Source organism: Nelusetta ayraudi, unplaced genomic scaffold (assembly GCF_046127955.1).
Source record: "Nelusetta ayraudi isolate G7.1 ecotype Tasmania unplaced genomic scaffold, CSIRO-AGI_Nayr_v1 ptg000045l, whole genome shotgun sequence".
Lineage (NCBI taxonomy): Eukaryota > Metazoa > Chordata > Actinopteri > Tetraodontiformes > Monacanthidae > Nelusetta > Nelusetta ayraudi.
Genome location: NW_027466095.1, coordinates 4,416,107 through 4,430,158, shown reverse-complemented (window position 1 = coordinate 4,430,158; position 14,052 = coordinate 4,416,107). Strand labels below are relative to the sequence as shown.

The following is a 14,052-nucleotide window of genomic DNA, read 5'->3' as shown; positions in this document are numbered from 1 at the left end:
AGGTCAACAAAGGGACGCTGCTGTAAAATATCTGTAGAACAAAGTACCGTAGGCAATTATTGCTGCTACATTCAGTCCATCACTGTGAGACTGAGTGGGTTTACTGAAAACTCTATGAATAAAAAAAGGCAAAATCTTATCAAATAAGTTTATATAATCATGAGAAAAGATCTAATAGGTTATTTATAAGATCAGGATCTCTTAATTTTTGGGGAAAATCTACAGTCATCATAAAGTCGTCATCATCATCATCATCATCATCATCATCATCATTATCATTGTTATAAGACTTTTCCTGTAATTTCTTGCTAAGTCCAACTGACTGTTTGCAGTTGATCTGCTATTGTTTCCCCTGCTATATAAGAAATTGGGAAATACTGATTTTTTTTTCTTAAAATTGAGGATGGTGCTAATATCAGTATGTCAACACTGAAGCATTCTCAAGTTATTGAGATTGTGCTGAAGTAAAAAAAAAAAAAAAAAAATTGTGAAACACTGATTAAATTCTAAAATTCTTTTTCACTTTTCTCAATCTAAAAAAAAAAAAAACAGCATGCACAAGAGCAAATACCATGTTCAGAAGAATAAACCACAAAGCAACATCAAAATCAAATTGACCCCAAAATTAAAAGACTTCAAATTGTTAGATGTATAATCAGTGTATTTCAGGTCACTCAGAGCAAAGGTCAGATCCGTCAAATCAGCATAGGGAGCATGACCTTGGCTGCCACACGGTGACTGTCGGGCCCTTAGAAGCAACACAGTTTGCTTCTGGGCAGAATCTGGTCAATTCAAGTTCAGATATGCAAGTCTCATGGTGAGACTCATGTTTTTTTTGTGTGTGTGTTTGACTAAAAGTGTACAATATTTTGGTAAAACCGCCTTTTTTGACCATGTGCATTGAGAAGTGTTTTTCTACTTGCGTGTTTACTGTGACGTATGATTTCCATAAATGAAAGTATCTCTTGTTGATATGATGCTGCCATATAAATATTTTAACTAATAATGTCTGCAACTCTTAATAGGTAAAACGTTAATATATAATTGATATGGCATACAAAGTTTGTTTTGTTCATGTTCATTTTTTTTGTTCAAAGATTGTCGGCGGAGCGAAGAGTTGGACCTGCTTGGTTGCCGTCGTTGAGGCCAGGTCTTTGGTTGCCAGGTAACGCTGAGAAAACAAAACGGCAATAAATTCTATGCCCGCAATTAGCAACAGCAGTGAAGTAGCGGGGGAAGTGAACGTTTTCAAAAATCACACTCGTGCTTTTCCTTGTTGTTCTTGTTGTCTTGTTGTTGACGACTAGCACCACGCCACAACAACACCGACACGTCTTTCTCAGGTGAGCTAATCTTGTGCATCGTGACGTTTGACGAGCAGCGCAATATGCCACCAAGAAGTTCGTATTGATCGCAGCTCAACATTTTACACCCATAATCATTGGTATTTAATATGAAGCAGAGGGAGAGAAGAACTCTCAAAAGTCTCGCTTTGTGAACTTTAGTTCCAATCGCATTTCAAAGTCGCACCTTTAAACCCGGAACCAAGTTCTTGAGAGCATTAGTTCTTCTTTCTACATCCCTCCCAGCATTAAATAGCGTTACATTTAAAGAGGGTACGGTTTCGGTTTTTCTTTTCAATAAAATAAAAACGAATAAACGATAGAAACGAAATCAGTTGTATTTATAGTCGAGTCAAACTCTGTGAATTACTTAATTTCCCGGAAATTATTATGTTAAAATATATATATTTTTTAAAAAAGCGTGAAAAGGAAGTATACGCTTGCTCCCTTTGTGCTGTAAACAAGAATTCGGGAAAGCAACCAAGTTTAACAGCAGTAGTGAAGGAAGTGCGACAGGAAACAGGTAAAACACACACACACACACACACACACGCCTCCCCACTCAGGGTGCTTCTGAGCTCCTGATCCTTCCTTCAGTAGAATCCCACTCTGTTACAGGCGAGTGTTGCGTAAATGATCATATATTATCCCCTGTAATTACCACATACATGACATGTCTCAACCCAAGCATGAATCCCCATTATTCCTCCAGTGAAAACACATTTTCTCAATGTCATCATGATACTACTTGTTAGGGGACATCCTACATTACTGATCTTTTTATTTTATTTTCACCGGAGCGGCAGAACTCTTCTGTTGTAGGTCAATCAGGATACAACTTAGGTTAACGATTTCATATTTATATTAAGATGTAGTCCAAGAAAATGACTTCTCACGACCCACCAAAAAGGAAAACAAGAAAATAGAAGAGAAGAGAAAATATTTTCTTGTTATCAACCAGGTTTTCTGTTTTCTGTGGTGTGGTCAAGACGTGATGTTTTATGACGTTTTTGTTTTTTTATTTTTATTTTATTTTATTTATTTTTTTTTGGGGGGGGGGGGGGCGTCTGGCGAAGGGAGGGTTTGCTTGTTGATTGTTTATTGGTGGATGCATGTGCATGAGCATGTGCAACGTAACTGGTTAAAATCATCACCATAACTGTCCGTGCAAATTCAGGTTTAGCATTAGCAGTCAGTCATAATGATGATTGCAAGTTCAATTTTAAATTTTAAATTTTGTTTGGCACCTCCGGTTGTTCATATTTTAGTTCAACAGTGACATTTAAGAAAAAAAAACAAACTGTTTGCTCAATAAGGAAGCAGCATGCCTTTCAGTCTTAATTATATCAGTTGAACTGCTCCTGACTGTCAGCACTGCTTCATCACATTACCTGCGGCCAGTTTTCTGATGATGGGAGACCTTACTTAATACATTGTTCAGTACCACGGATGTCATGCCAATGTCGGTGGCTTCCCTCTGTATTCCGCATAAGGAGTACATAAAGTACGCCCTAAACATGGCAAATGGGAAGTGCACCACACGCATAATTTGTGATATCATTTTCGTGTTTTCTTTTTTATTATGTTTTGCGTGTGAACAAAAGCAAGTGACTCATTATAACCTCATCTAACAGTGAAATTGTTTGCTCGCTCCGTGTGCGCTCTCTCCTCTGTCTACTCAGCTGGTTTGTGTGGAGATAAGCAGAGTGTGTCCAAAGATGCCCTTTGAAGGAAATCTGCCACTTAATCAATTACCGAGTCGAGTCTCCCTCTGCAAGGGCCAGCCGAGGACCCCGTCAACCACGGAAAGAGCGGTGAGATCCATAAATTAGACACATTTCTCAAGTGGGTGGTGTGTATTTTTGTGTGTGTTCAAATATGTGCTATCTCCCACACCAATACACACTCCTGCTGCTGCTGCTGCTGCTGCTGCTGCTGCTGCTGTATAGAGATGCTACCCCCTCAATGTGCCTCGTACAGTCTCAGTTGTCCTTTGTGCTTTCTTGGTGTTTTATCAAACTGAGGCCTCTCTGGACTGGCTCATACCCTCTCCCATTGTTTTCTATTTCAGAGAGACTTTAAAGAAACAGTGCGACCTATTTTAAAAGAAATTGAATCCTCAAAACTAGAACCAAGGTATGTAACCTCTTCAAAGAGTGCTTGACTTTCTTCTAACAGGGCCAGGTAAGTTAATCAATTTTCGGTGTGAACAATTTGTCATCTCGGACGCCTCCGGATTTTACAGTGATGGGGTTTTGCCTGGACAACCCAGCATTGCCGTGATTCTGTGGTTTTGCACCCTTGCACAGACTCCTTCTAGGGCATGACAGGTTGATTTGCAAATACTATTGTTGAAATGGAACATGATTCTTCATACTTTTTTACCCTGACCTCTTATTCACAAATGAATGATATTCAGTGAAGCTTCCACCAAAGTGCAACAGCTGACCCACTGCGCAAGCTAAATAGAAAGATAAATATAGACGCAGTTAGAGGAATTGTAAAGATGTGTTTCCGGGGAATGTTGCTTCTTCACTGTAATAAACGTGTTTTGAGACCGTAGTTTTGCCTTGGGGAGAGAGAGAAAAAAAAAAAAACGAGTTTCATCACTGATGAACTCATAACCTGTCGATTAAAGGGCTGATTGCACTATCCGCATGAACACCAGGGGATTAGATATCTAATGCATAGAGGCCAGACTAATGCATAGAGTGCTGTCCGGTGAATACATTAGCACCACTCCAACTGCTTGTATTCACACTGCTTCTTTCTAAAGAAGGGGTCATAAATACATACGTGTGATTCACTTTACGCAGAAAGGCAAACAGAAGGTGTTCCCTTTAGGCTATGGATGGTTAATCCGCGCACATTTGCAATTCACAGGAGTCCTCCGCGCTTGTACGTACACTGGGGCTATATTAAGTTATATCTTAAAAGGAAGGGGCTCGCTTGCAAAACACATAAATAAACCAGTGGTCTCTGTTTACATTTCTCTCTGCATGTGGTTGCTGTCTTACAGAGACCACTTTAAGGTGTTCAATGCATCGGTGCAGTACTTCCAGATGGTGCGTCCTCTCCTGCAGCCGGGACTTTGCATCCATGTGGTCCCCTCCCTCAGGCAGGTGGTCCAAAGTCTGGAGGAGGTGGACAACCAGGATCGCAGCTGGAGGGCTGAACTCATGATGCAAGTGTCGAAGTCAACAATGCTCCAATACTGCTCGTTCATAAATAAGTCATGATTGAAGTTTACCCGGTCTTACATGTTTTCACCATGAGGATGAGGCAATAGTGAAGCAGCAGTTCTTGCTCCCTAGTTGATTGGTTGGTTTTTTTTTTCCTCATATGGAGAGAAAATCACTGCTTTAAGCTGTTTCAGCTTCAACTGTTGGCTGTCTTTGCCTACTGGACGTCCGAGTAACATTCCTTTAATGTAACGTTATCTATATTATAAGGTTATTGGGATTGCATGCTGTATTCAAACTTTGGTGCCTGCTACGTAACACAGTTGTCAGGGTGCGTGCTTTCCATTTAAAATACATTGTGGGCTTATTAAAAAATTGCAGTGCACGCCGTTTATGATGCATTTAAAATATTCACAGACAAACTACTGCAGGGCTAAAGAAAATATTGCATTGCAAAGATTACCTCCATGTTTTCTGATTAATTAGGAGCCTGGCGTGTGGCGTAGCAATGCGGAGACTGCTCTATGTAAAGGCCATCCTCTACAGGAACTGCAATTAGAAAGACAGTGACAAATAATGTGCTTAAAAACTTTTACACTCCAGCTGGGCTGTTCAGTCTACAGCACAGCCACAGCAACAACGGCAGTGGCAAACAGAACTGTCGTATACGCGGTCAGTGTAGTGTAGTCTGGATGTCAACACGTCTGCATGTCTCATGTGGACTTGCATCCTCTATCCTTGCCAACAGCACAGCTGGAGTCCACAGTGCGTGCTTGACACAACCTTGTACACAACAGCATCGTCCACAATTGTAAACTTTCCCATCCTCACACTTTCGACAACAGCTGACTTGCAACCTCGTCTGTAATTTTACAACAAAAAGAAAAAAATACTTGCAATTTACTCTTTTTTTTTTTTTCAATTTAGACACCTGATTGAATGTCTGGTCGATTCCGGGAAAACAGCAGAAGCTGCAATCTACGCCAAAGCTGCAGAAGAATTCATCAAGTTGCAGGTCCCGCAGCTATACCGAAAGCTGTTTTTGAAACAAGTAAGGGTCAGACTTCTGAGACAGAACAGCCTGAAAAGCCTGATTTTTTTCGTTCAAATGCTTGGAAGCGCTAATGGAATCGAGTATAGAATATAGTGTATGGAATCATATGACTTAAATGGAATTGTATATTTATGCCCCAGTAGCTTAGACCTGTCTATTATGAAATCTAGCATTGTTCTGTCACCCGTTTCATTTTATCTGTATTTAGTGTTGTATTTGTACTTGTTTTATGTTATCTTATTGACCTTTTATTAGCTGTAGTTTTTTTTATTGATGTGTTAATGAAAGTTGATGACAACATTGCATGTTGACTTTTTTTTTTTTTTTTTTAACTTCAGGTGCAACACAAGCTGGCAGACAGTAATGCCCTCATTAAAATAAGCAAGCAATGCAACATCATGTCAGCCATTTACAAAGTACAAGAATTTAAAGAGTGAGTAAACAGAACAGTTTGTGATATATTTCAAAAGCATGCATGTCACTGCTCTAACTGCTTGCTGGATGTGGAAAAACCCAGTTCTGTCTCACTGAAGTCCTTGTCCATCTATTTTCAAAAAGACACTGAAGTAAAAAGGGAAATACGCTTTCACTGTATTTGCTGTGCAGAGCTTTGTCTGATGGATGATGCTGTGTTTGTTCCTTTCCAAAGCATTTGTGGTCTTTCTTTAAAAACAATTTCAGCCGTGATCTTAATAGTCAAGAGCCTTAATGGTCAAATTTAGGTTTTTGCAAGAGGAACTTTACTAGTCTGTATTCAGACTAGACCAGTGAGAGTTTTTTTCCCCCTCATGTGCTGTCATAATACATGAAACTGGAGGGGATACAGGGGGATTAGATCCATTCTGATTCCCAAGCTTTCATGTCTGCAGCTTTACTTGCGAGCTCTTCAGATTCAGACCCGCTGGTTCTCAGCTTAGCCCTGGGCGTCCCGCGGTGGGCACTGGGCAGGTCCTCTTCTGTGCCTGCATACATGAACGGTACAGTGCCATCGCCTCTGGTGTGGCTTGGTGCAGCTGCCCCTCCCCCCTTCTCTGCAGGCATGCACTCTACATGTCAGAGCTCCTTATGGTTCCTCATCTCGGCTATATACGTTGACAGCATGACAGTCTGACCCGGGCGTCATCAGCAGCATGTGTAGGCTTTCTAGCCCAGGGTTTGTGCACTGCTGGTGTCAGCATAGCGGACAAACAAAAGACATAAAGATGCATGCACTCATGTACACATGCTGTATTTTATTTAATTTTTTTGCACCTTCTCTGCAGCGCGTTAGGGAAAACGCCAGCGGATCGGTCTGCAGACCTGCTACAGCAAATCTTCCAACTCGTAGTGGATCGCACCAATGTGTCCACTCGACCCAGTCACTCAAGTCTTACTCCAATTCAACCTACTGACAGGTCTGTGATCTGAAATATCCGAGTCAAATCTTCCACCCCCTTTTACTTTTGTTGCCTCCTAAATCTCCCGGCGCCATAAAACCACTTATGTATGTCCCAGGGGCAGAACATGGCTCAGATTACTGTAGCAAAGTGTTGGGAGCTGTATAAATTATGTTTTATCTGGGATTTGCAGAGTTGCCTTCCTACTGGAGCTGGTCCTGCTGGCGTTGCAAGTGGGGCATCAGAAAGTAGCTGCCAACTATTTGAAAGAGCTGAAGTCGGGGGTAGACGCAGTGAGTATCCAATATTCTCCCGAAACCTCAGGCAGTATCATGAGCCTGAGACGTAAGTCCGCACATTAAAGAAATATGTACATTTATTCACCACATTTGATGTCCATCTACAAAAAGGGAACAGGCAAAATGCTCAGGAGCTAAAGGAGATGACAGCATTTTTGATTATCTCTTCACTAAGTAAAATTATTTCATAGTTATCTGTTGTTTCTTTTCAAAGAAACGCCTCCTCCTATCTGCTCTCACAGCGCAGTGAACCTCAGCGGGAATGCGCGCAGGAACGCTGATATGCAAAACGCAGACACAAGCCCCATGTCTAACATGCACTCCTGATTGCTGACTCTCAAAATCACTTGCATTTCAGACCGCTGCCCAACGTGTTGTAATGGAATGTGTCAACTGTGAAATCAGCCTCCTGAAAAGAAACGTGAAGATGAATGACTACTCCAAAGCTGGTGTTGAGGTGCTTGATCATTTTCCCTCACTTATCGCACGTATTTTCGCATGTTAAAGTGCAGGTGTGTGGAAGCAGAAAGTTACCATAATCCAAATTAAAATGCAATAGCAGAAATGCTTTTTCATTTTAAGAACGAAGCTGCATTATTTGACTCATAATTAAAATGGTTAATAAGTCATTCAATCTGCATTTTCATTTTCTTATTCAAGACTGCTCATTCTTGTACTTAATTCAAATGAAAAAGGAAAACACATTTGAGATTTAATTTTCAAAACATGCACCAGCAAAGAGTTACCAAAATTCAATATGAAATGTAAAATTCGAAAATGAAAAAAGTTGTGGTAACTCTTGTGCAGGGCAGGACCACGAAAATGAAAAAGCAATGCCCTCAGTTTTCTTTTTGATTGTGTCATAAAAGGTGCGACACGAATAAGAAAATGAAAATGCATGTAGCAATATTTATTAATGATTTTAATTATGAGTCAAAAAATGCAGCTTCGTTCTTAAAATGAAAAAGCATTCTGCTATTGCTTTTTCATTTACGAATTTTACATTTCATATTGAATTTTGGTAACTCTTTGCTGGTGCATGTTTTGAAAATTAAATCTCAAATGTGTTTTCCCTTTTCATTTGAATTAAGTACAAGAATGAGCAGTCTTGAATAAGAAAATGAAAATGCAGATTGAATGACTTATTAGCCATTTTAATTATGAGTCAAATAATGCAGCTTCGTTCTTAAAATGAAAAAGCATTTCTGCTATTGCATTTTAATTTGGATTATGGTAACTTTCTGCTTCCATACAGGTGGGGATTTCGGTTAAACGACTCTGTACTTTTTTTTTTTTTTTTTTTTTATCCTTTTTTGTACTCTTAGTATCTGTTTTGACAAGTGAAATCCAAGTTAACTTCAGATGCATCTCCTCCTTAAAGGAGCTCTTGAAACTTTTAATCAGTCTCTGCGGAGAATTTTAATTCACGCACATAATCACCGCGCTACCAGCATTGCATCAAATATTCAATATAATTCCAGCCGAGCGTGCTTGCTAAATGATAAATATTGGCTGTCAGCGCTACAGCAGAGATCTTAATCGGCGGGTTTGTATCCTGCAGGCGAGGCTGAAGGAGATCGGCAAACTGGATCAGTGGCTGCAGGATGCGGTGAGGGAGGGGGACCGTCCGGTCATGCAGGCGGTGTGTGCTACCCAGTGGAACCTCTGCCTTCCCCTTTTGCAGCACAACCTTAGAAAGCGCATCAGGACACCTCTTTGTCGTGTCGCCCAAGTACTCGAAGACATACAAAGGTTTGCATGCTCCTCTGATTCGTCGTCATACTTGCTTCTGGGGATTAAGACTTGGGAGTTTCTTGCTTTGTTTAAATGATGGTTTTTGCACTTTGCTGAGCACAGACAAACAGTTTTACTCTAATTTAACGTTGGACTCCAGCATGGCTAGGATGATGTTTTATGACGGCCATGTAGTATTTATGCCAGAGTAGAGCTATGTTTTATTATAATTAGTTTAACCCTTTAACTTATGACTTAATAATGACAAGCTCAGTAAGGTATCAGAAAGTGTCTTTTTCTCGTTAGGCATAATGTTGTTGTACTAAACTATTTTATATCATACTATTGCCAGTTTATATGATATTAATATATCACTAATTACTTATTGCTTGATGTAAACCAAAAAAAACAAAAAAACAAAAACTACCGGTAAAAAAAAAACCCTGTTTCATTGAAGCGACTAAAATGGCTGGCTACTGAGTGTTAGCGTATGATGCTGTGCTCCATTGTCCACTGTGTTGGACTATGTGCAATCTCAGTCATGAAAACCCATATGAGAAAATAACATTTAAAATCTTTGTGCACTTAAACGATTAATTCATGAAAGTGTTCAATTCTGCTAAGTTTAGTGGTGATCTCACCAGCCTCATAAACCCTCAGGGACATTTACAATGATGGCTTATTTGGCTGCTATCTGCTTCCTCTGTCCCGCTGAACTACATAGTCTGAGTGCTCTTTTGTGTGTTATTTTAACAAAGCATGTTCCTGGAGATGCGCTGTCAGATCCACTCAGAGCTGGCGCTGATTGAAGAGGAGGATGGAGTCCTCCACACCTCTTTGACTCACCTCCAGAAAGCTTTGCAGCTAGATGACGGGTCACTCCGAGAGCGTCTGTTGTCAGCTCTCAGCCTTGTGCAGCTCAAACGGAACCTCAACTGGACGCTCACTCGGGCCGAGGATAAAGCCGCCATGCTCCTGCTGCAGGTTTTAAACTCATCTGTAGCAGACACTGAAACACACGTACACGAAGACACAAAAATGTTTTCATGATGCATGATGAGTAGATGGATGCTGAAGGTTGGAAAAGCCAGACAGGAGGACCAGAGGAAAGAGGAGATTGATTGATTTAGAGAAAGAGGACAGGTTTGTTGGTGTGAGAGAAGAGGTTGCAGACTTAGATGAAAGGAACATACCAAAGGAAAAGAAGTAGATAGAACAACACTTTGAGTTGTAGGCATGCATGAAGTACAGTTATGTGCATTCTTCTCTACCCAACATACAGTGCAGACCTAATAAGCAAGTAAATGTTTCCGCAATGACAAAGGTTACACTTTTAAATGTGCTTAAAGTTAAACAGGACAGCATAGCTACGCACTAGACCGCGATGAGTTGCATTGAGACGTGTTGACAATCTGTTATCTGACCCCTCTCGGTCTCTTCCTCAGACAAGGGAGGTAAAGCCTCAGGAGAAGACAGACGCACGTCCCACTCTGGTTGATGTGGGCCTCCTCCTGGCCCCAGATGGTTTCCAGACAGTGCTGGATGCGGACGATGTCTCAAAAAGTACAAGAATCTACCTACTCTTCTATCTGCTCAGACGGCGGTATAATTAGGCCGATCTCAAACCATTGGGGGACAAAAGCAAATTATCTTGTCAGATTATGTGATCGTGTCAGTGGTTCGAAGATCCAGTCTTCGCAATGTCAGTGCTCAGGGAGCATGGGTCTGCCTTCATTTAATATCAAGCAGACTTTAAATTTAGGATATGAAATAGTCATAAGAGAGAGTGGGTGTGGTGTGCAAGCATTGTGATTAAAGAACAGGGCTGAGAGTGGCAGGACTGTAGTCATGGCGACGGTGGTGGCGCACAGTTGATTTGGACAAGTGTGACCCGAGTGCTTCTTTATATACCTAAGTTCCTATCAGCAGATTGGAAGAGAAGGATATCTGTCTGTTTTTTTCAGCAAACTCCTCAGAAATGAGATAATCCATCCATCCATCCATCTTCTATACCCGCTTATTCCAATTCAGGGTCACGGGGGTCTACTGGAGCCTATCCCAGCTGTCTTAGGGCGAAGGCAGGGTGACACCCTGGACAAGTTGCCAGTTCATCGCAGAGCCACATAGAGACAGACAACCATTCACACTCACATGCACACCTACGGACAATTTAGAATGTTCAATTGACCTCACATGCATGTTTTTGGAGTGCGGGAGGAAGCCGGAGAACCCGGAGAGAACCCACGCAGACACAGGGAGAACATGCAAACTCCACACAGAAAGGTCCCAGGCCCGGGCCCCAGAATCGAACCCACGACTTTCTTACTGTGAGGTGGCAGTGCTAACCACTGCGCCACCGTGTTGCGTGAGACAATCCATTCATTACTAATTGTGCTTTTTTTGGAAAGTATTTGCTAAAACTTGTGCTTCTGGAAATAAACCCCTGATGACCTCACTGACACCGGCCCCAGGTTAGTGACAGCAACCCTCAGACCGGTGTTTGTTGTGGCCAAACCGCAACCACCTTGTTTTTATCTCCTTCTAAACAAGTAGAAGCCACAGAAAGTTTCAAGTTAAAACTAGGCGTTTTTGTGCGAGGCTGTGTGAGTTGTTTTCACACAATCTATAATTTATTTATTTTTTGATAATTAATCACGTAAGGCTGCTTCTACGGAGTCAGGGATGAAAAATGATCAGGTAGATCTGGAATGGCCGATAAAAAAAAAGCGTAATATCTTATTCAGCATTATCTTATGCAATGGTGTGTGCATATTTGAGGTCATAGAGAAAACCATCCCCTAAGATTCCCCTGATCCTTGTCTGTGGCTCAATTTCAAAACTAGATAAGTAATAACTTAAGATGTGATCTGGGCCCAGCTACTGCATAATTACATTTTCTTTGCACGTTGTGATTTGCAAGATAGTAATGTTTTGCACTCGGAGCCTCACATTCCATTAATCTTCAGGAAGCTGATAGTTTGGGAGACTTTTTTTATCAAGGGTGTGCACTTGAACTTTGAAATTAAGTATTCATGTCAAGAATAAGAAAAGGTAAAGAGAACCTGACTACTGTATAGCATCGGACGTAACTGGCGATAAGCATTCTTGGACTCTTGTTATCGTCTTGATCAGACATTTATAATTTGCATCTTGTGCCTCTAGCCTTCTGTGTTGTTTCTTTAATGAGTGCCATCCTTATTTTTATTATTTTTTTTTCCCTCTTTTCCTTCTTCGAGCCACGTGACACTACAGTGTGCGCGTGCACTGACAGATCAGGAGAACCCGAGTTCATGCAGATTGTCAGCGGTTCTGCTTGTCCGTGTGCCGAAACCTCTCATTTCAAGACATCTCAGCTGTCTTAGACAGATCCCAGCGATCCGACTGAGCTCTCATCCACTTGCAAAAGACAGCTGGAGGGCCGCGAGCTTGCTCGGCAAAGGGTTGTGTAACAACCAGCTGTCTCAATATAGCAAAACTGGGCATCAGAACTGAGCCGTAGATCAAAATGAGCACCTGCTGTTTTTGATGTAATTTAGTCTCTTCTTTTACACATCACGGGGGGGTTTAATCAGCGGCATTAAACGTGTACCATGGACGTGTACGTCATACATTCAAAAATCCAAAGGGGGGGCCTACTGTGAAGCTCTATTGACTGTGCATTGGAAGGGCATAAACTCAAGCAGAGTCTTTGATCTCAGACTCAGTCCAGGCTGCATCAAATGAACCTTCAGCATTACTAATGACCCCAGGAAAAACTCTACACTGACAGCTTTCCAAAGGGCTTCCACTGCAGGTAGGGGTTAAAAGCTATGGTCTGCAGGGATGCCTCCTTTTGTCTATAAACCCAAAGGAAGACCTTGGTTAAGACTTGGGCGTTTTGTCTTCATACTGTCAGAAGTTTGTCTCGGATCATTAGACAAACTCTTCAAAACGGCTGCTTTTCTTGCTGTTTATCTAACATTCTTTGAATTGCAGCCAGTGTTTTGGCTTAAGGAAGCCATCTAGCAAAAAGACTGGCCTTTTCGTTATGCATATGAGCTGGGAAGTTGGATTGATTCATTATTTAAAGGACATGCCAAAGCCCTCGCAGCAGAATTAATACAATTTGACTTGTTTGTTTAGCAGTCGACACTTACTCAGTACGAAAATATTCTAGTCCCTGAAGGGTTTTTGGCAAATGGACCAATGGTGCAGCTCTCTTCCAAGGCTCAGCATCACTCTACATGTGTAGTGGACGGGGTCCTGGCCAGACACACGGACGATAAAGACAACATGGAGAGGTATGCGAGCTGTTGCTGCCTTTCCCTCTGACACTTTACACTTCACAAATGAATACAAACAAAAAATGTTTATTTATTCCTGCCTCTATAAAAATGTTGTTGTTGTTTTTTTCTTTTCATTTATTTTATTTCCGGCTGTCGTACTTTTGGAAACCAAGCTGAAATATTGATGACATATCAAACTCTCTCTGGCTTATTAAGTGAATTACGAGATCGAGGTGACTTGGTTCGAATATTGCCCCGATCTGCTGTTAAAGTCATCACTGCATCTTTATTTCATGAGCCCTGTTCCACCATGTTAGTGGTGTCATTACAGTTAAAAGGTTTACACATCATATCCATCAGGTTTAATGGTGAGGAAGGCAGTCATTGGGAATTGAAAACTATCCAGAAAAAAATGTTTATTGTTTGCACCTCAGTGCATCACATTAAGTTTGTTGTGCCTGAACCAGGTTACGATTGTGGGTAACGTTGGCCAAGACAGCAAGGAAGCAGGAGGTCTGGGATGTGTGCAGAGCTGCCTGTCGATTCTGTTTGCCTTTTGATGACAAGAGACCGAAGAGTTCCAAGACTAACAGTAAGATATGAATTTAGTAAAAAAAAAAAAAAAAAAAAAAAGACCTGCAGAAAAAGATGATTAAAATGAACCCTGATTAAAACGCTTCCTGTCAGTCATCCTGTCATCCTGTCAGAGTGTTGGGATAATAATGAGAAAGTGTTCCGTTGAAAGTAAGTGTCCGCATTGCTAAGTAAAAGCCTGACAGGAAGTAATGATATGGTCCCA

General features: G+C 41.2%; 1 protein-coding gene across 4 annotated transcripts in view; it reads left to right on the top strand.

Moving 5' to 3' along the window:
* Positions 1-1,767: 1,767 nt before the first annotated feature.
* The window catches only part of cfap46 (cilia and flagella associated protein 46), a 72,977-nt gene continuing 60,692 nt past the window's right edge, over positions 1,768-14,052 (top strand). For all 4 annotated transcript variants that reach the window (XR_012928047.1, XM_076035630.1, XM_076035631.1 and 1 more), the window contains exons 1-14: positions 1,768-1,866; positions 3,026-3,157; positions 3,415-3,479; positions 4,363-4,527; positions 5,453-5,576; positions 5,918-6,012; positions 6,842-6,973; positions 7,149-7,248; positions 7,613-7,711; positions 8,816-9,006; positions 9,747-9,972; positions 10,434-10,551; positions 13,145-13,268; positions 13,721-13,845. Coding sequence is in view for 3 of the 4 variants with exons in the window: in XM_076035630.1 (XP_075891745.1) it covers positions 3,062-3,157; positions 3,415-3,479; positions 4,363-4,527; positions 5,453-5,576; positions 5,918-6,012; positions 6,842-6,973; positions 7,149-7,248; positions 7,613-7,711; positions 8,816-9,006; positions 9,747-9,972; positions 10,434-10,551; positions 13,145-13,268; positions 13,721-13,845 (1,660 nt within the window). In the remaining variant the exon portion in view is untranslated. The remainder of the gene's footprint in view (positions 1,867-3,025; positions 3,158-3,414; positions 3,480-4,362; positions 4,528-5,452; positions 5,577-5,917; positions 6,013-6,841; positions 6,974-7,148; positions 7,249-7,612; positions 7,712-8,815; positions 9,007-9,746; positions 9,973-10,433; positions 10,552-13,144; positions 13,269-13,720; positions 13,846-14,052) is intronic.